The 19,448-nt window shown below is 40.3% G+C and overlaps 1 protein-coding gene across 1 annotated transcript in view; it reads right to left on the reverse strand.

Annotated features, from left to right (window-relative positions):
* Positions 1 to 19,448, reverse strand: part of DIS3 (DIS3 exosome endoribonuclease and 3''-5'' exoribonuclease) — a 35,465-nt gene that overhangs the window by 12,314 nt on the left and 3,703 nt on the right. The window contains exons 4-11 of the mRNA XM_074982866.1: positions 19,300 to 19,373; positions 17,063 to 17,230; positions 13,710 to 13,871; positions 7,093 to 7,206; positions 6,858 to 6,995; positions 5,397 to 5,543; positions 3,948 to 4,064; positions 1,579 to 1,680 (exon numbers count right to left, since the gene is read on the reverse strand). Of these exons, the coding sequence (XP_074838967.1) occupies positions 1,579 to 1,680; positions 3,948 to 4,064; positions 5,397 to 5,543; positions 6,858 to 6,995; positions 7,093 to 7,206; positions 13,710 to 13,871; positions 17,063 to 17,230; positions 19,300 to 19,373 (1,022 nt within the window). The remainder of the gene's footprint in view (positions 1 to 1,578; positions 1,681 to 3,947; positions 4,065 to 5,396; positions 5,544 to 6,857; positions 6,996 to 7,092; positions 7,207 to 13,709; positions 13,872 to 17,062; positions 17,231 to 19,299; positions 19,374 to 19,448) is intronic.

The following is a 19,448-nucleotide window of genomic DNA, read 5'->3' on the forward strand; positions in this document are numbered from 1 at the left end:
TAAAAATATTTTCTCTCTTTTAAATATTAGTTCTAAGCTTTTATTAAATGAGTCTTTGATCAGGCATATCTCATCATGAAAAATATAAAGTATCTGTTCAGATTTATGAGAGAAAAATGATCTACACAACTTCAGAAGCTTATTGGTTCTGAGTTGGACCTAACTGTTGTCAGTTTTTGTCAGCTCTCTACAATAGCTATTATTGAAAAGAAATGATGGTCCATGACAAATAAACCGCTGCAAGGAGGACAAAAAAAATGGAGCTGAATTGGGCACAGACATCTGTATGATGGAGCCATTGTAGGCTACAAGAGATTCTGCAATGGGAAAAGCCAATCAGATATTACTATATTAAACTGAGTAGACATCACAACTTTAATTATCTTGGTGCCTATCAGTGCCACAACACTGTAGTTACTTCAGGATGCTGAATTTGTACCCATTGCTCTGCTGTAACTATCTATTGTGTCAGTTCTACTCTGGCTGACAGATGACCAGCAAGTGAAGGTACTAGAACTTTGATTTTTAACAGCAATCTGAAAATTACAATGACTTCAATACTCCAGAGCCAGAAATGCAAAATTCCTCTCTTAATCCTCCTATCTGGGGGACACAGAGGCTACGTCTACACGTGCACCCAACTTCGAAATAGCTTATTTCGATGTTGCGACATCGAAATAGTCTATTCCGACGAATAACGTCTACACGTCCTCCAGGGCTGGCAACGTCGATGTTCAACTTCGACGTTGCTCAGCCCAACATCGAAATAGGCACAGCGAGGGAACGTCTACACGCCAAAGTAGCACACATCGAAATAAGGGAGCCAGGCACAGCTGCAGACAGGGTCACGGGGCGGACTCAACAGCAAGTCGCTCCCTTAAAGGGCCCCTCCCAGACACACTTTCATTAAACAGTGCAAGATACACAGAGCCAACAACTAGTTGCAGACCCTGTATATGCAGCACGGACCCCCAGCTGCAGCAGCAGCAGCCAGAAGCCCTGGGCTAAGGGCTGCTGCCCACGGTGACCACAGAGCCCCGCAAGGGCTGGAGAGAGAGTATCTCTCAACCCCCCAGCTGATGGCCGCCATGGAGGACCCCGCTATTTCGATGTTGCGGGACGCGGATCGTCTACACGTCCCTACTTCGATGTTGAACGTCGAAGTAGGGCGCTATTCCCATCCGCTCATGGGGTTAGCGACTTCGACGTCTCGCCGCCTAACGTCGATTTCAACTTCGAAATAGCGCCCAACACGTGTAGACGTGACGGGCGCTATTTCGAAGTTAGTGCCGCTACTTCGAAGTAGCGTGCACGTGTAGACGCAGCCAGAATATGCAACCTACTTCTTAAATTGTGTATTTCTTCTTGTGGTTTAGAAAGGACTTTTAGAATAATCTACATTCCTGCTCTGCCTGCTGACTGTTGATACTATGTTTGTTATCCAAATTACGTGAAATTAAGGCCTCTTTTTTTTTTTCCTGCTTGCAAATAACATTTCCATCCTCTCCAACCAAAACCTTAGCTACAAAAGCAACAACATCCCACCTAAACAAGAAAGTCTATGAAAAGAACATTTACTTTTTCACAAAGATATACAGTCGTCCCTCTTTTTGCTGACTCTTGATCCAAAGCGTTCCCTGGTCGAATAAAATGACTGACGTCTGCAATATGTACACCCACCTTTGAAAGAAACAGAATATGATTTTCAATATATCACCACTTCATGCATCTTATAGACTGAGGCAGAATTATGTTAAGATTCACAATATAAAATACTCTGTGGATCTCTCCTCACAATCCCATCTCCTTGCAGCAGCTAGTGCAGTCGGTTATATGAACAAGTAACATTAATTTCACTTTAAAGCATTGTTCACAGTAGATACAAAATACAGTTGTGCACCTATTGTCTAGGTAAGAGGCTTTACATTTATTCAGACTTTTACATCTTGCTGCTTGCAGTTCCAACTGCTTTATTTCTTCTCCAAGCAACACTGCATACAATTTTGTCTTCCTCTGTGTCTATTAGCCCTACAATTTTGGTGTTATCTGATAGTCTCGTCACAAGCTCATGTATACCAAACATGCTACAATTAGTTGTGAGGTGCAGAAAATTGTTTTATTAGCAACTTATAAAAAACACCAAAAAATTGCCACATTCTTAATCTTTTTAAAAATCATTTGGAATCCTAGACTGGACGATTGATTTGAATATAACACTTGGAAAATGGGACTGGCAAATACTGTGCACGCCCAACATTATGGCAAAAGACTACTTTTCAAATTTCATGAAGTACAGTCCTGGTCTCTCAACATTAATATTACACATTTGTTTTAAATAGATGCCAGAATTCAATAGTGAACAGAAGAACACACGCTACCCAGAAATAAACAAATAATTTCAGATACTGTGGAAGTTATACATACAGTACACCCTTGAAATACGTGGTTTAATGCGAGTTAAGCACAACTTGAAGATGCTCTGTGTCTACCAGCTTGCCTTGAAATCTTCCAAGTATGCTGGCTGCCCAAAAGTCTGCTACTTCCTTCTTTTCTTTATTTGACCCATTTGTGTTTGGCTATTCTTTGAGATATGTAAGATGAAATAATTAATGGAAATTTGATACACTTAGCATGGATTTAAGTCTCACTGAAGTATTGTATTAGGCATGAAAGACATTGGCTTTCAGTGAGTAAAGGTATGACCATTTTACTTCCAATTTGTAGGAGTAGGCCCTGATCCTGCATTCAGACTCCTGTAATGTAATTTGTGCTCTGGTTAGTCTTTGTAGGGTAAGGGTCATCATACATATACACGTGTGTACACAGTAAACCCTCGAGTTACACAGTGGTTGCGTTACTGCCACCCCCACATAACTCAAATTTTTGCACAAGTCGGCAGGGAGACAGGGCTGGTCAGTTTCTTAGCTCCCAGAGTGATGGGGAGCCAGGAACCAGGGGGCTAGTCAGTTTCCTGGGTCCCGCAAGCAGCGGGGAGACAGGAACCAAGTGGCAACTGGGAAACTTGCTGGTCAGTTTCCCGGTTCCGGTCAGCGCAGGGCAGCCGGTAACCAGGCTGGCGCTTTGTTCCTAGCTCCCTGACACTTGTCTGGTCAGTTTCCCATGTCCCCCATGTACTGGTCAGTTTCCTCAGTCCCACAAGCAGGGGGTAGATGGGAGCCTGGCTGCTGCCTGGCTCCCTTCCCCTTGCAGAGTCGGGAAACTCTGAGGCTATTTTGAGTGTGATATTCCACTTTCACTACCCCTCGTCACGAGGGGGGTAGTGGAAACCTCTAAAAATAGCTGATTATTATGAACTTCAGTGCCGTTTGGATGGCACCAAAGTTCTGAGTAAGTTAACTTGAAATAATTTGCATAATTTGCATTGCATAAATTGTGTGAATTATTTTGAGTTACAACTACAATGTAGATGCAGCCGAAGTAATCCACCTCTCTGAGAAGTGGTTGCTAGGCTGACCCATAAATGCTTCTGTCAACTCAACAATGTCTGCAAGGGCACTTAGGTCAGCTTTAGGTCAAAGACAGGGATTTTTCATATTCCTAAACCATCAAACCAACCTGACAGCATACACTAGGCCTAAGAAACTTGCTAAAATAATCATGTGCAGAATTTTCATTAACTGCTCACAGTGACATTGCAGATTGAACACACATTTCAAATAAAAAAATACTTTTTGTGACTTTATGGGAAAAGTGAAACTTCATCTCAAGACATTTCTTTTTCAATCTCTCATCCACGCAGTTTAATTTCATTTTAACACCATGATATCAGTGGCTCCATGATTGCATTGGTGAACACATTTTCAAGGGCTGCACATTAAAGAAGTCCCACATTTCAATTTCTCCTGCCATTACACTTTGAGGATGTGGGGGGAGAAGAGGAGGACAAATAAATGCCCCCTAGAAAGGAAAATAAGGAACAAAAATACCTCTAGATTTCCATTTTCCAGTTCTCTGCAATGTAGTGCATCATCAATATCAGTACAGCCTGGAGGATCCACACTACATACACAAAGGTATCTTAAGTCTTCTCTAAATTTCATGTCCTGAAATTTTTAAACAAGCTTTTTTCAAACATATTGTGGAAGCCAAGCTACAAAGTATCATTATAGGAATGTAAGATTTTTCAAAAGCACTTAAATGAGTTAGTAGCACAAGTCACAAAGAGCATCTCTCTCTTACACTGTTAGGTCAAGGCATATAGGGAATACAGGGATAGACAGAAGAACAAGATACATTTTTAAAACATCTGTTATTTACTTGAAAAAAATAGAAGAAAGACAAGATTTTTGTGAAGGTAGTCAGTACAGGTTTAGCAAAGGATCAGGAACCAAGAAATACTGGTTTTGACATTCTTTCCCTCTCAGTGCCAGTATTTCTTGGCTTCTGAGCCTCTGCACAGTCCATACTGACTCAAGGTTCATGCTATGTGTTGTGATGAAGATGTCATAAGCCTCCATCTCAGTTTCCCAAATGAAAAAAAGATACAAATGAATATGTGTAACATGTAAAATAAAAATACCACCCACCTTCCTTACAGAAGTTACACAAAGGTATTCGTTCTATAATAATCATTTCCCACATTTAAGTTATTGGAGAAACTATACTTGGAATTCATTACAAAGGAACGTAACCAGCTGGTTTTGTATTGGACAAGCTTTGAAGATTTAGGAGTGCATCTGAAGTAACCTAATATAGCTTGTCTTCTACACATGGAATGTAGGGGGAAGTGAAGCAGAAATAACATTTTAAAACTCTCTTCTCAAGAGATGATAGGTTTGGAAAAGTTCTTCACCTGGTTCCCTCTTCATCCTCTGAGATCTTTTTGCAACACAACAGACTTTTTATGTCTGGTTTTGAAGGAAGAACTTGCGGTAGTCAATGAGCTTAGTTAAAACTGATGCTGTTACAGAGTGACTACCCTTTTAGAGGGAACTAGTTACCTGGGCTGAATTGGGTTTAAAGGAAAACATCTAGGCCTTGCAAAGGTAGAAACACCACAAAGACTGCAAAGAGTGAGAAAGACTCCTACAGCAAAAACTTTGAGAGTAAGAAGGGTCAATCATAGGAAGGACTGAGAATGGCTTCCTAAAGCAAGGAAGATCCTATGACAATGCCTATAGGCATTTTGAGACAGTACCAAAGAGAAAAGGAACTGTGCCCAGCTTTAAGCCTGGGGTAAGTTGCGTGTGCATACGCACACACATTTATTTTGACCATATGTCTGTAAAACCAGTCCCTAAGGAGGAGTATTACTGAACACAGAGAAAAGCTGTATAGAGCTTTTAAAGAACCCTGAAGACAGAGGACAGAGTGTTACATGACCACAAGTGGGTTTTCAGTTGGCAGCCACCCGGCTATATGAGTTTTTAATTTACCTCTTCTGTAATGCTCCATGGCATTTTTGGTAGAAAACTAAGAACAGCCTGGGAGAAAGGCTGATGGGGAACATCATGTTCAAGCAGCAGAACTTCTGTCTCAGTCTCTTTATCTCCAGCAGCTCCTAAATTCTTTACAAAGTGACCCTAATAAGAGAAAGCACACGCAAGCGAGAGATTTAAGTAACATTCTGACATAGGACTGTTTGACAATCAAATACTTAAGACAACAATCTCTTAGACCATCACTGAGTTAAACTGCAGTACACTCTCCACTCAGCTACCCTCTCATCTTGGAGGTCTCCCCTGCCATTGTTTTATTGGGTGCACAAATGAAGAACAATTTTCTCCCTTTCTGGCCAAAGATATTTAAGTTAAGAGATTGAAGCCACTCCGTATTTCCTCCTTTGGAACCTCCAAAGCCCTTGTTATGAGAGAGATGGTACTTGCTACACAGCTTTACTCTCTCCACAATTCAGATTACAATACTCTTTTGCAACTGATTTGGTTTGTCAGGTTGTTAGAAAAATGAAGTTCCCCTTTCCCCTTGAAGTCTCACAGTATAGTTCAGACAGGTTCAAGAGCTGTTCATTTTCGAATACTGTCAGTGTATGAAATACTGTACAAAAGGAAAACTTGGCTTTCCCTGTCTGATAAGTGAAAAAACACCAGAGTCAACTCAGATTTTTTTCATTTCAGAACTTCAGGATCACACTCTCAAAAGACTAAATATAAGAGAGAAGAGTAAGCAGCAGCTGTGGATGTTCAGCACCTATGAAAAAGTGGGGCCACTTTGGATGCTCAAGTTTCAGAACTATGGCCTTAAATATTATTCAGGACATAATTATGTTGAGAATTTCCTCATCATTGCTAAAAGCCCTCAAAACATATAAAACACAAGAAAGTTTTAAGTCAGCTATCTTAATACACAAAAATTCCTTTAATCCGGCGTCTGATGATTAGGAAATCCTGATGTTCCAGCATCTGGCAAAAATAGTCCCATTTATGGGACTAATGCGGCAAAAAAGCTTGATGGTCTGGCATCCTTTAGTCCCCCAAGATATGCAAGGGTGTGTGTTCCACACAACCCTTGCATACCTCAAAATTCACATAAGCCTGGGGGCTCAGGTGGTGGGTTGGGGCTGTGGGAAGGGGGCAGGAGGATTAAGACAGGGTGGGTTAGGGATGCAGAGGGACCGGGGGTAGGAGGGTGGAGTTGAAACAGGGCGAGCGGGGGCGGGGAAGCTGGAGACGCGCAGGGGCGGTGAGTCTGAATCTGGATGTGGGCGTTATGGTGACATCCAGTAATCCAGAAAATTTGGTAATCCGGCACTTGTCCAGTGCCAGGTGCGCCGGATTAAAGGAATTTTACTGTATTACTTATAGTTGATCATAAGATTAAAAATTACTATCCTGTAAAATCAGATATACAATAATGAATTATTTTTATTTTAAACTTACATTAGGATATCTGGAATTTCTGGGCCAACCATCAATAGCAACAATAATTCTTTGGCCCTCTAAAGTGGAAGCTTGTCTAGTTTCTATTCGAATTCGAGGGATTCTGCGATCTGCTGGTGTAAATAAATGCCGTCTGGCCTGTGGGAAGAGAAAAGGAGAAAAAAAAATAACTTTTCACCTCCCACCTTCATTAAAAAAAAACCAAACATTTACAATAAACAGACTATTTGCTCACCTCTTTTATCTGTGATTTGGAAAGCATCCCACAAAATGGTCTCCAATTTCTTTTTATGATACCTACTACTCTTCCTGATGGTCTCAACATGCTCTTGTTTACAGAGGATTTTAGCTAGGGTTTAAGTACAAACTGCATTTAAATTAATAATTTTAACATTGATAATATAACAATCTAACTCATGCTTTAAGGACACAAAATTTTATCAGTCACTGTAATGGTCATAAACTATATTATGACATCATAAATAGAACCCCGCCTCCCCTCACACATCCTTTACTTAACTTTTAATATCTACAAGTTGTGATATTAGCTCCTTTGATCTCAGTTAAACTTGTTTTAATCCAAAAATATACAGACACATTACTGCATAAGGAGAACACAGTAGACAAAAAACCTGCACAAAAAGCGTCCATAGATTCCAAGATGAAAAGGGAAGATAGTGATCATCTAGTCTGACATCCAGCATAAGACAGACCATAGAACTGTCCCCTAAATAATTCCTGGAGAATATCTTTTAGAACAATCATCCAAACTTGAATTAAAACTGGTCAGTGATGGAGATTCCACCATGAGTTTCAGTAAAATGTTCCAATTCTCACTTGCTGTTAAAATTGTACACCTTATTTCCTGCCTGAATTTGTCTGTCTTCAACTTTCAACATTTGCATCAGATTATGTCCATTACTGAATATTTGTTCTGCACGTATGCGCTTATAACTATATTCAAGTCATCACTCAATCGTCTTGTTAAGACAGACTTAAAGTGATCAGTGTTTATCATAAGGAAGGTGTTCTAATCCTTTAATCATCCTTCTAGCTCTTTTCTGAACTCTCTCAATTTATCAACATCCTTCCTGTACAACAACGGTCACAACGGTGACAAATACAAAGGTAAAATAACCTTTCTGCTTCTACCTGAGACTACTTTGTTTATGCATCATAAAAATCATATCAGATCTTTTGGGCACAAGGCTAAATAGGGAGATTGTGTTGAGTTTGTTATTCCCCATGACCAATGTTCTCTCTGATTTTTTCCGAGCCATGTGCAGAATACCTAATAGCTAATCGGCTAGGTGGCATTTGACTCTCTTCTGGGAGAACATAATATAAGAACATAAGAACGGCTATACTGGGTCAGACCAAAGGTCCATCTAGCCCAGTATCCTGTCTGCTGACAGTAACCAATGCCTGGTGCCCCAGAGGAGGTGAACCGACGACAATAATCAAGCCATTTGTCTCCTGCCATCCATCTCCCGCCTTTGACAAAAGGCTAGTCCCCATACCGTATCCCTTGCTAATAGCCATCTATGGACCTAACCTCCAAATATTTATTGAGCTCTTCTTTAAACTGTGTTAGAGTCCTGGCCTTCACAGTGTCCTCTGGTAAGGAGTTCCACAGGTTGACTGTGCGCTATGTGAAGAAAAACTTCCTTTTATCAGTTTTGAACCTGCTATCCATTAACTTCATTTGGTGTCCTCTAGTTCTTATATTATAGGAACAAGTAAATAGCTTTTCTGTATTCACTTTCTCCACACAATTCATGATTTCATATACCTCTATCATATCTCCCCTCAGTCTCCTCTTTTCTAGACTGAAAAGTCCCACTCTCTCTAGCCTCTCCTCATATGGGATCCGTTCCAAACCCTTAATCATTTTAGTTGCCCTTTTCTGAACCTTCTCTAATGCCAATATATCTTTTCTGAGGTGAGGAGATCACATCTGCACACAGTACTCAAGATGTGGGCGTACCATAGTTTTATATAGGGGAAGTAACATATTCTTCGTCTGATTTTCTATCCCTTTTTTAATTATTCCTAACATGCTATTTGGTTTACTGACTGCCGCTGCACACTGCGTGGATGTTTTCAGAGAACTATCCACTATAATTCCAAGATCCCTTTCCTGATCTGTTGCAGCTAAATTTGCCCCCATGATATTATATGTATAATTAGGGTTACTTTTCCCAATGTGCATTACCTTACTCTTGCCCACGTTAAATTTCATTTGCCATTTTGCTGCCCAATCACTCAGTTTGCTGAGATCTCTTTGAAGTTCTTCACAGTCTGCTTTGGTTTTGACTATCCTGAACAGTTTGGTGTCATCTGCAAACTTTGCCACCTCACTGCTTACCCCTTTCTCTAGATCATTAACGAAGAAGTTGAACAAGATTGGTCCCAGGACTGACCCTTGGGGAACGCCACTAGCTACCCCCTTCCATTGTGAAAATTTACCATTTATTCCTACCCTTTGTTTCCTGTCTTTTAACCAGTTCCCAATTCATGAAAGAATCTTTCCTCCTATCCCATGATCACCTAATTTACATAAGAGCCTTTGGTGAGGGACCATGTCAAAGGCCTTCTGGAAATCTAAGTATACTATGTCTACTGGATCCCCCCTGTCCGCATGCTTGTTAACCCCTTCAAAGAACTCTAATAGACTAGTAAGACACGACTTCCCTTTACAGAAGCCATGTTGACTTTTGCTCAACAAATCATGTTCCTCTACGTGTCTGACAATTTTATTCTTTACTATTGTTTCTACTAATTTGCCCGGTACTGACGTTAGACTTACCGGTCTAAAATTGCTAGGGTCTCCTTTAGAGCCCTTTTTAAATATTGGTGTTATATTAGCTGTCTTCCAATCATTGGGTACCGAAGCTGATTTAAAGGATAGGTTACAAACCACCGTTAATAGTTCCACATTTTCACATTTGAGTTCTTTCAGAAGCCTTGGGTGAATACCATCCGGTCCCAGAGACTTGTGACTGTTTAGCATATCTATTAGTTCCAAAACCTCCTCTAACGATACTTCAATCTGCGACAGTTCCTCAGATTTGTCAACCATAAAGGATGGCTCAAGATTTGGGAATCTCTCTAACATCCTCAGCCATGAAGACTGAAGCAAAGAAATCATTAAGTTTTTCCGCAATGGCATTATCTTCCTTGATTGCTCCTTTTATGTCTCTATCGTCCAGGGGCCCCACTGCTTTTTTAGCAGGCTTCCTGCTTCTAATGTACTTAAACATTTTACTATTTTTTTTTTTAATTTATGGCTAACTGTTCCTCAAAAATCTTTTTTGGCTTTTCTTATTACATTTTTACATTAAAATTTGGCAGTGTTTGGCCATGTCTACACGAGCCCCAAACTTCGAAATGACCACGCAAATTCCCCTTTTTGAAATTAAATACCAGAGTGTTGGACTGTTGCGATGTTCTTCCCAACACAGGAATATTAAATGTTATTATGTTATGGTCACTATTTCCAAGCGGTCCTGTAATAGTTACCTCTTGGACCAGACCCTGTGTTCCACTCAGTACTAAATCAAGAATTGCCTCTCCTCTTGTGGGTTCCTGTACTATCTGCTCCAAGAAGCAGTCATTTAAGGCATCAAGAAATTTTCTCTCTGAATCCCTTCCTGAGGTGACATGTACCCTCTCAATATGGGGATAACTGAAATCCCCCATTATTAGTGAGTTTTTTATTTTGATAGCCTCTCCAATCTCCCTTAGCATTTCAGCATCACTATCACTACCCTGGTCAGGTGGTAGATAATATATCCCTCGTTCTACATGCCCATCAGAGGAAGGAAATGCTTTCCATAGTGATTCTATGGAACACTTTGATTCATTTAGGATTTTTATTTCATTTGATTCTGTATTATCTTTCACATACAGTACCATTCCGCCACCCCCCTCGACCCATTCTCTCCTTCCGATATATTTTATATCCTGGCCTGATAGTGTCCGACTGATTGTCCTTATTTCACCAGGTTTCCATGATGCCTATTATGTCCATCTCCTCCTTTGATATAAGGTACTCTAATTCACCCATCTTATTAGACAGACGTCTAGCATTTGTGTAAAAGCACTTTATAAAACTACCACTATTCATATGCCCGCCCTTCCCTGACATATTGGATTCTTTTACATGTGATTTTTTTCTCATCTGATCTGGCCCATACTCTATCATCTCCCTTCTTCTCTTTCTGACTGAATTCTACAGACTCCCTATCAGTGGAGTCTCGCCTAAGAGAAGTCTCCGTCTGATCCATGTGCTTCTCCGCACCAGTCGGCTTTCCCCCATCTCTTAGCTTAAACACTGCTCTACAACCTTTTTAATGTTTAATGCCAGCAGCCTGGACCCACCTTGATTTAGGTGGAGCCCATCCTTCCTGTATAGGCTCCCCCTACCCCAAAAGCGTCCCCAGTTCCTAATAAATCTAAACCCTTCTTCCCTACACCATCGTATCATCCACGCATTGAGATGCTGAAGTTCTGCCTGCCTACCTGGCCCTGCACGTGGAACTGGAAGCATTTCTGAGAATGCCACCATAGAGGTCCTGGATTTCAGTCTCCTTCCTAGCAACCTAAATTTGGCGTCCAGGACATCTCTCCTACCCTTCCCTATGTCACTGGTACCTACATGTACCACGACCACCGGCTCCTCCCCACTACTGCATATAAGTCTGTCTAGATGCCTCGAAAGATCTGCAACCTTCACGCCAGGCAGGCAAGTCACCATACGGTTCTCCCGGTCATCACAAACCCAACTATCTATATTTCTAATGATCGAATCCCCCACTACTAACACCTGCCTCTTCCTAACAACTGGCGTTCCCTCCCCCGGAGAGGTATCCTCAGTGTGAGAGGATACCATAGCACCCTCTGGAAGGAGGGTCCCAACTATGGGATGGTTTCCCTCTGCCCCCATTGACTACTCTCCTTCCCTGAGCCTTTCATCCTCCTTAACAGCATCGGGGCTGTCAGATTGGAGGTGAGACAGCCCTACTATGTCCCGGAAAGCCTCATCAACATAGCTCTCTGCCTCCCTTAGCTCCTCCAGTTCAGCCCCCCTGGCCTCCAACGCCTGCACTCGGTCTCTGAGGGCCAGGAGCTCCTTGCATCAAGTGCACACATAAGCCACCCGCTCACAGGGTAGGTAATCATACATATTACACTCGATGCAATAAACAGGATAGCCCCCGCTCTGCTGCTGGTCTTCTGCCTGCATTTCCTCCTCTGATTTAATTTAATTCTATATGGGGTTCTTAAGTAAAAGTATCAGATGGGGATGCTATAAAAGGATGGTAGAATTAACTAGCTCCATCTAAGCTCCCCTCTCAAAACTCCCGTCTGTTAGCAGTCGGCCTGTTTGCAAGAGCCCCGGTCGCAAATGCCCTGGTCGCTTGCCAGCAGGGTTTAAAAGGCTCCGGCCTTCCCGATAGGCCCTCCCTCTGGCTACAGCTCAGCCAGTCAGCACAGAGGTTTCGATCCAAGCACACAGTTTACAGGGAACATTGCCTGTGATGCCAAATCTCCATGTGTGAGTTGAATGCTCTTACTCTGCTGCCTGCTCAATCCCTTTACTCTCTTCCACCCTTGTTGTTTTGTAAACCTCATAACAAAACATCCAAGTTACTTGGGTATGTGAATGAGGAGGAGAGCTATGTGGTTATTTTAAGACAATAATCTAAAATTCAAGAAAATGAAATTTCATATAACAGCCATTTGACTATCTGGAAATTAAGTTGCCCACACTATCACAACTCTGTCTGCACACAAACCCCAACCTGGTGTTTCTTTTTGTGAATGGAGTATCACAAATACACACCACAGAATGTTTTATAATCAATTCCTTACATACATGACCCCCTTAAGGGCTAGTAGTTTTGTCATCACACTTAACCTTGACTCTTTTCATGCAAGTGCTGTAATCTGAGCCTAGCTCTGCATCCAATAACTGGCTCATGCACGGAATCAGACAACAATCACATGAGACCTTCCAACATTCCAGTTAAGAGCATGGACTGATCACCCTCCATATGAAATTTTTACAAATATGTGCACATTTAGCACATCAGCATAACTATAATAAAGCTAAGAGATGGCAAGACAACTGTGTAATTAAGTTTAAAGGTTTTTGTGGTCACTGATAATTTTTTCTTTTCTGTTACAAATTGTTTTGTGTAATCAAAAATAAAAGGATGGTGATCTTTCCGATTTTCACCAGAAATTACTGAAGATAGTGTTAAAACAGCACAGACATCTTTTCTATGTATTTACAAGAAATACAACCATTTGAAAATAAGTGAAATTTAACCTGAAATGTGAATTTCCTAGTTGTTGTGAGGTTCTGGTTTTAAATAACCAAGGTTTTGTAAGATCCCTTAAACTGCTGCTAAGTACTTATTAATATTAACTTTTTATTCCTAGACCGAGAAAGCAAAAATAAGTTCACAATAAATTATCAGCTCTTCCAAAAAAAAAAAAAAAAGTTAACTAAGGGATATATCTAATTTTGAAGGAAACTCTTATACAAATCATAATGGAGAATAAAGCGATATAAGAAAGTCTATATCTGTCTACGGCCCGGAAATACTGGCATTTTTGATTTTACATCTGTCAATGCTAGAACTGGATCCAAAAATGGGAATCATTCTTACAAAATGTATCCTCTGGTCAAAACTATAAATTTTGGAAATTTTTGGCTTGATGCATTGAACTCATCTTTCAAGAGCTAAAACAGATCTTGCCCCAGACTGCTAGGCAGAAAGCAAGGAGAGCACACAGGAGCACAAATAGGACTGAATCAGAAACCTGTCTTTTGTATCATACAATATTTTCTTTCTCCTCTTCGTTTTCATCGTCTTCATTTTGACCCTCATCTTGTAAAACCATGGAGGATGGTCCACTCCACTGGTCTTTTGCCAACAGTTCCACAGCCACTATATCTTCGTGAACCGCTCGGTTTAAATTTTTAAGTCCTTGTATAATTATCTGTTTAAGAAAACAATGTTTGAGATATTAAAATTAAGAAATTTTATATGAGTCCCTTAGAAGTCTTATTGTGTCAGGAACAATACACATGTACAATACAAGCACCAATACCTGTCCCAAAGAGCTTAATCAATCTAACGAGCTAATCTGTCTTTTTTCCACCCCAGGTCTCTTTCAATACTAAAAATACGATAGTATTTTCACTTCTACTAACAGCAGCTTTTTCAAATTTTAACTCATGTAACTTGTAAAACGCAAGGGTTAATTGCCCTTCATGTTTCATCTTTTTCAGCGAATTTAATACTTATCTTAAATATACAAGAAACCCTTCATATGTTTCCCTTGTGATGATGATAGATCAAGTACCACTATTGGCCAAGTCTGTGGGTATGAACCAAGAACTGACAAACTCACTAACTGCCAATCAAACCAGCATGTTTGTTTTGTCCATAATAGATATTATTAAAGGATTTATTTAGTATTTGGACCCTATGAAATGTTTTAAAGTTGTAACATTTATTCAACTTACTTGCAAGTTCCATATCTCATCCTGTAAGGAAACATGTAAGTTTTGTTTTATAAGCACGACATTTGCTCTGAACTCGAGAACACAAGCAGGGGACTCATCCTCTCGTGTGTATTAAGGAAGTCTGTCAAAATTAAATGGATCAACACATCTGTGTGGTAGGGATGTAAGAGTTTAACAGATTAAAGGATTAACTGATGCTTATTGGTTTCCAGTAATGGTAAAACTCTGCTAGGAATCCAAGAGAAGGGTTGGTGGCTGGGATCCTGGGAGATAGGTTAGCTGTGAGGATCCCCCAGGAAGCCAGCAATCTGCAGTGGGGCTTAGGAGCCAGTTGCCAGGACCCAGCTGGCTGCCAGGGTGGCAGCTGGGAGAACGCCCTGCCAGTAGCTAAAATGTTGGCCAGGATCCCACCAGATGCCAGGCTGGTGAGAGCTGGCAGCCAGGACACAAAGGGCACCCCTACTTACTGCTACCTGGGTAAAAGTTTAACTGTGTGACCGACAGAATTTTGATCTCTGTTAAACCATTACTGTTTTTGTATGGCTTTTACATCCCTATTGTGTAGACAGAAGTTGGGCAGTATAGCCACTGTCTGCATTTGTTGGCTCTTTTTTGGATAAAGTACTCCCATCCATAACAAACAGCTGTGCACACTGGCACCTCTCATTGTAAAGCATTTGTCTTTCGAGAAGGTGACAGACATTAACATCTCGGAATAAGTAAAGTTTTGTCTTTCAATTGTCAGTGTAAACATAGCTGAAGGTCAAAAGTAAAACAGGGTTAAAAGAAAATGATTCATCTCTTTTTGATGTTTGAACTCTCACAGGGCAAGAGACATTATGAATATCTGTTATTTGATAGACTAACAAGGATTATGAACAACAGGGAAGTGATAGATGTGGTGTAACTAGACTTTAATAAAGCACTTAATGCAGTCTTTCATGACCTTCTTATAAATAAACTACAGAACTACAACCTAGATGAGGCTCCAATAAAGCGGGTGCATAACTGGTTGGAAAGCCATTCTCAGGGAGCCAAGACAGTAGGATGTGCCTAGAATGCGACTGAGTCTCATAAAATGGAAATGGTGGACTGTCTGGTAGGAAGGACAGTCATACTTCAAAATGACCACAGGGGGCAAGCAAGGGGCCAGAAACAGGGACTGGGACAGGTATAATCCTATTGGGCCGGCAGAGGGAAAGGGAGTTATCTACCATATATATATTTCAGAGTTTGTTTGTGTGTCTGTCTGTACCTCTGCCAGAGGACATACACCCCTACCCTGGCTGTGTGCGCTGCAGCTGCAATGGCCACGGACAAGCACATTTCACTTGGCCCCAAGCTATTGCAATGGGGCTCAAGTGTCTTCTCTCCCCAAGGTAGCCTGCATACTGAACCCTCTCACCTCCAGCTGCACCCCAAAGCAATGATTTAAATTAAAAAAAAAGAGAGAGAAAATTTATTTGAGTTAAGGACTCAAGCAAAGCCAGGTAAATCTTCTAGCCTGTGGGGAGGGATAGCTCAGTGGTTTGAGCATTGGCCTGAGAAACCCAGAGTTGGTAGCTCAATCCTTGAGGGGGCCATTTAGAGATCTGGCTCAAAAGAAGAGAGGGGAAGGGGATGGTGCTTGGTCCCGCCAAGAGGGCAGGGACTGGACTCAATGACATCCTCAAGTCCCTTACAGCTCTATGAGATGTGCACCTCCATATATCAAATTATACTTTAATGCAGGCAAGTTATATTATAGCCTGAGTTTGACATTTGTGTTTTATCTGTTGAGGACATCTTTCTCACCTATTGCTAACTTGCCCATAGAATGAGATATGATTGAATTAAATTCCCAAATTATTAATTTCAGTTAAGTGCACAAGAAGATGAGCAATACATATTTGAATGTACTCCAGATGTATTTCCTTGATCTTAAAGAAGCAAACTTGTATATTGATCAAGAGGGAATCGTCTCACTTTCCTTTAACAAAGGGTCAGACTACAGCAGAGAAAACCAGAGGAGAAAAAACGGACAAAATAAAATGCTCACTGCGCACACACATAAAATGTACAGTGCTATAAAAACAAGATCATGGAGGTGGGAGGGGGAGAGAAGAGACCTCAGTGAAGGATAACTGGGATGAAATCACCCAGACCAGCGTTTCTTAAACCATATTCTGCAGAACACTGGTTCTGTGAACAGTCGACAAGTGTGCTACAAGCATCTGACGCTTTTTTTTTTTTTTGATATCATACACTGATGGTATTTATTTTCTGTATTTAAAATCAGATACATTACTTCTTCATTGCTATGACACCCGATTAAATTACTTCATTTTGGGTTTGCTGTATATGTTGCTGTTTTTTGTTTTGTTTTTGGTCTGACAACAATTTTTAAAAGAAAATTTTCATAGGTATTCCACAAAAAATGTTATTGTTTGGTGTTCCACAGTCTTCATGCTTAGCAACAATGACCTAGAGCACAAATAGATAACTAATGTAGAACTCAGAAACTAAAAGAAGTGGGCTTTATTAAGTAAAGGAGGAGATTACAGCAAAATTTCAAAATGTCAAGAAGTCATGTGGCTCATCTACAAAATTCTTAGAAACCCATAAGTTTTCATTAAACCACACGGTATGTTTTTCAGAAAATAAAATCAAATGCAAAACTCACTTCTTTGTTCTCTTCAACATCCCCGTGAACCCATACGGTAGCTTCAAGATAATTATCTCTGTTGGCTCTGAAAGTTCCTTGAAAGTAGATTCCAGATTTTATGCCTTGCTGTAATTTGCTAAGAGGAAGATGCTCTGAAAAAATGATCCTTCCAGTTTCTATTTCTTTCTGTAAAAAAAAAGAAAAAAAAAAACCATTGTTTTACTACCTTCATAGCTATCCTAACAATAAAGCTTTTTGGTAGGCTGAATTTGATGTCAAAATCGAGTGCAAAAATTAGGGCAATAGGAGTATATAAAATATGTAGGCTACCACTAATAGGAAGTGGATAACTGTCTCAAAAGGTTTCAAAGTAGTACAAGAACCCTGGAAGCATAATATACTTCCTTTATACCTGCAACCACACACCATAGCCACATAACGTGTGGATCTTGAGTGTTTTTATGTTTGTTCAAAAATTGACAGAACAGCATCAAGACTATATGAGAAAAACTCATTTCTCAGAAAATATTTTGGAATGTTCCATGTAACCCAGCGGTTCCCAACCTTTTCCAGATGGGGGTCCATTTTGACAATTTAGGAAGACTTGGTGACCCAAGGCAATTCAAAAATGGGGCAGGGGGAGGAGCAGTGCCGAACTAGCTAATTTTGTGCCTGAGCCAAGAATATAAAATTGCGACCCCATATTTATATATTCACAGTAGTTATTTCATAGAAAAAGGAAAATACATTAATAATAATAAAATAATAATACTACATTTATTATAGTTTATTATTATTTTGTTGTTATAATTGATCTGAGTTATGGTGCGGGAAAGACCCTCATCCCAAAACTGCTTCCCACCCCCTGCTCCTCCAGCTTAAAACCAACACTCAGAGGCTGGAGGGGCTGGGGGGAGTCAGAAGGTCACACTCAGAGGCTGGAAGGGTTGGGTGAATCCCACTCCAAATGTGGGGAGATACAAACAAAAAAATGAAAACTAACAGATCAGCTACATAGAAGAGAATGGGGAAAGGAAACTGGGGAGGAGAAAATTAATTACTGAAAGTCTGTTAAGTGGCTTGCCTGAGATGACGACAAATATCAAAGCGGGAGAAGCTGTCTTTGTAACATGTCATTGCTTCTCTATTGATAGAGATAGCTGCTGGATGTGGCAGAGTTAAGGAGCTGCAAATGGCTTCTCTACAGAGCCACATGCAGATCTGAGCTGCTGGCAACCCGTACCAAATCTAATCGCGACCCATACTTTGGGAATCCTTGACTAACCTGTCACCTGCTAAAATTGCAACCAAATTAGAATAATTTAAAACATTTACTAAAACAGCAACTTCAAGAGAAACTGAAAGAAGTGAGAGCCTTGGGTTCACATCAACTCTAACATATTTAATAAATTGGAAAATACTAGTATTTTGTCCCATACTAAACCATTTTTGATTATGTAGGTATTTGAAATACCTGAACTATTTATCCAAGTAAATTGTATATAACTAAACATTTGACAGAAAATACTCATGAACACATTAAAGTAATGGGAGCTTTGATATAACAGGAACAATCAAAGAGCTAAGCTGTCCATAATCCACTTTAAGGCAATTTTTTTTTACTCCAATTATTCTGGGTATGGATTTACATTTTTGTTCAACTGATGTTTTCATCTGACACTGAATGAGGAATTGTCTAATGTAATGTGAGTTCTAAAAGTAACTTGTAGCTACTTCCTAATAACTGTGTGAACAGGGAAAGCAGACCAGCATTTCCCATTTTATTTCTCCAAAGCTGCAGAACAATACTGTCACAAAACTTTGATAAATTCAGAATGGCACATAAACACCAATACAGATTGATCCCCTCTAGTCCAGCACTCTCTCATCTCACAACATCCACAACCCAGCATGATTTTAGTTAGCTGGACAACCGCTTATCATGGGTGCGGCCAGGTTTCTCGTGGTCCCATAAAGTTTGTTTACAGCCACCTGTCCTGGCTCTCAACATTTTGTGTTGTTATTTAGCTGTAAATGACCCCTAAATGTCTTCTAGGAGCCCAGTCGCCCGTGAAAGTGTTGGTAATGCTGCTAGACAATACTGACCTCCCAAGGTCTGGCAAATTCTCTTGTTCAGCATTGGTCAGGTCATGAGGGTGCTGGACTAAAGAAGTTCAATCTGTATCACCTTTCTGCAAACCATTTATAATTCTTTTGAAAAGCTAAAACAAAAACAAGTAAAAAACAAAACATACCCCTTCATCAGATACACAAGCAAGCCGATCTACAAGATCAGGATTAGCTATCAAGCTCTTAATATATTCTTCACCTATAAAAACAAAAGCATGAAATCATTTATTTACAAGATGAGTTTGATTATATTAACAGGATCTTTACATGTCAG

The sequence above is a fragment of the Carettochelys insculpta genome, chromosome 1, assembly GCF_033958435.1.
Source record: "Carettochelys insculpta isolate YL-2023 chromosome 1, ASM3395843v1, whole genome shotgun sequence".
Classification (NCBI taxonomy): Eukaryota; Metazoa; Chordata; order Testudines; family Carettochelyidae; genus Carettochelys; species Carettochelys insculpta.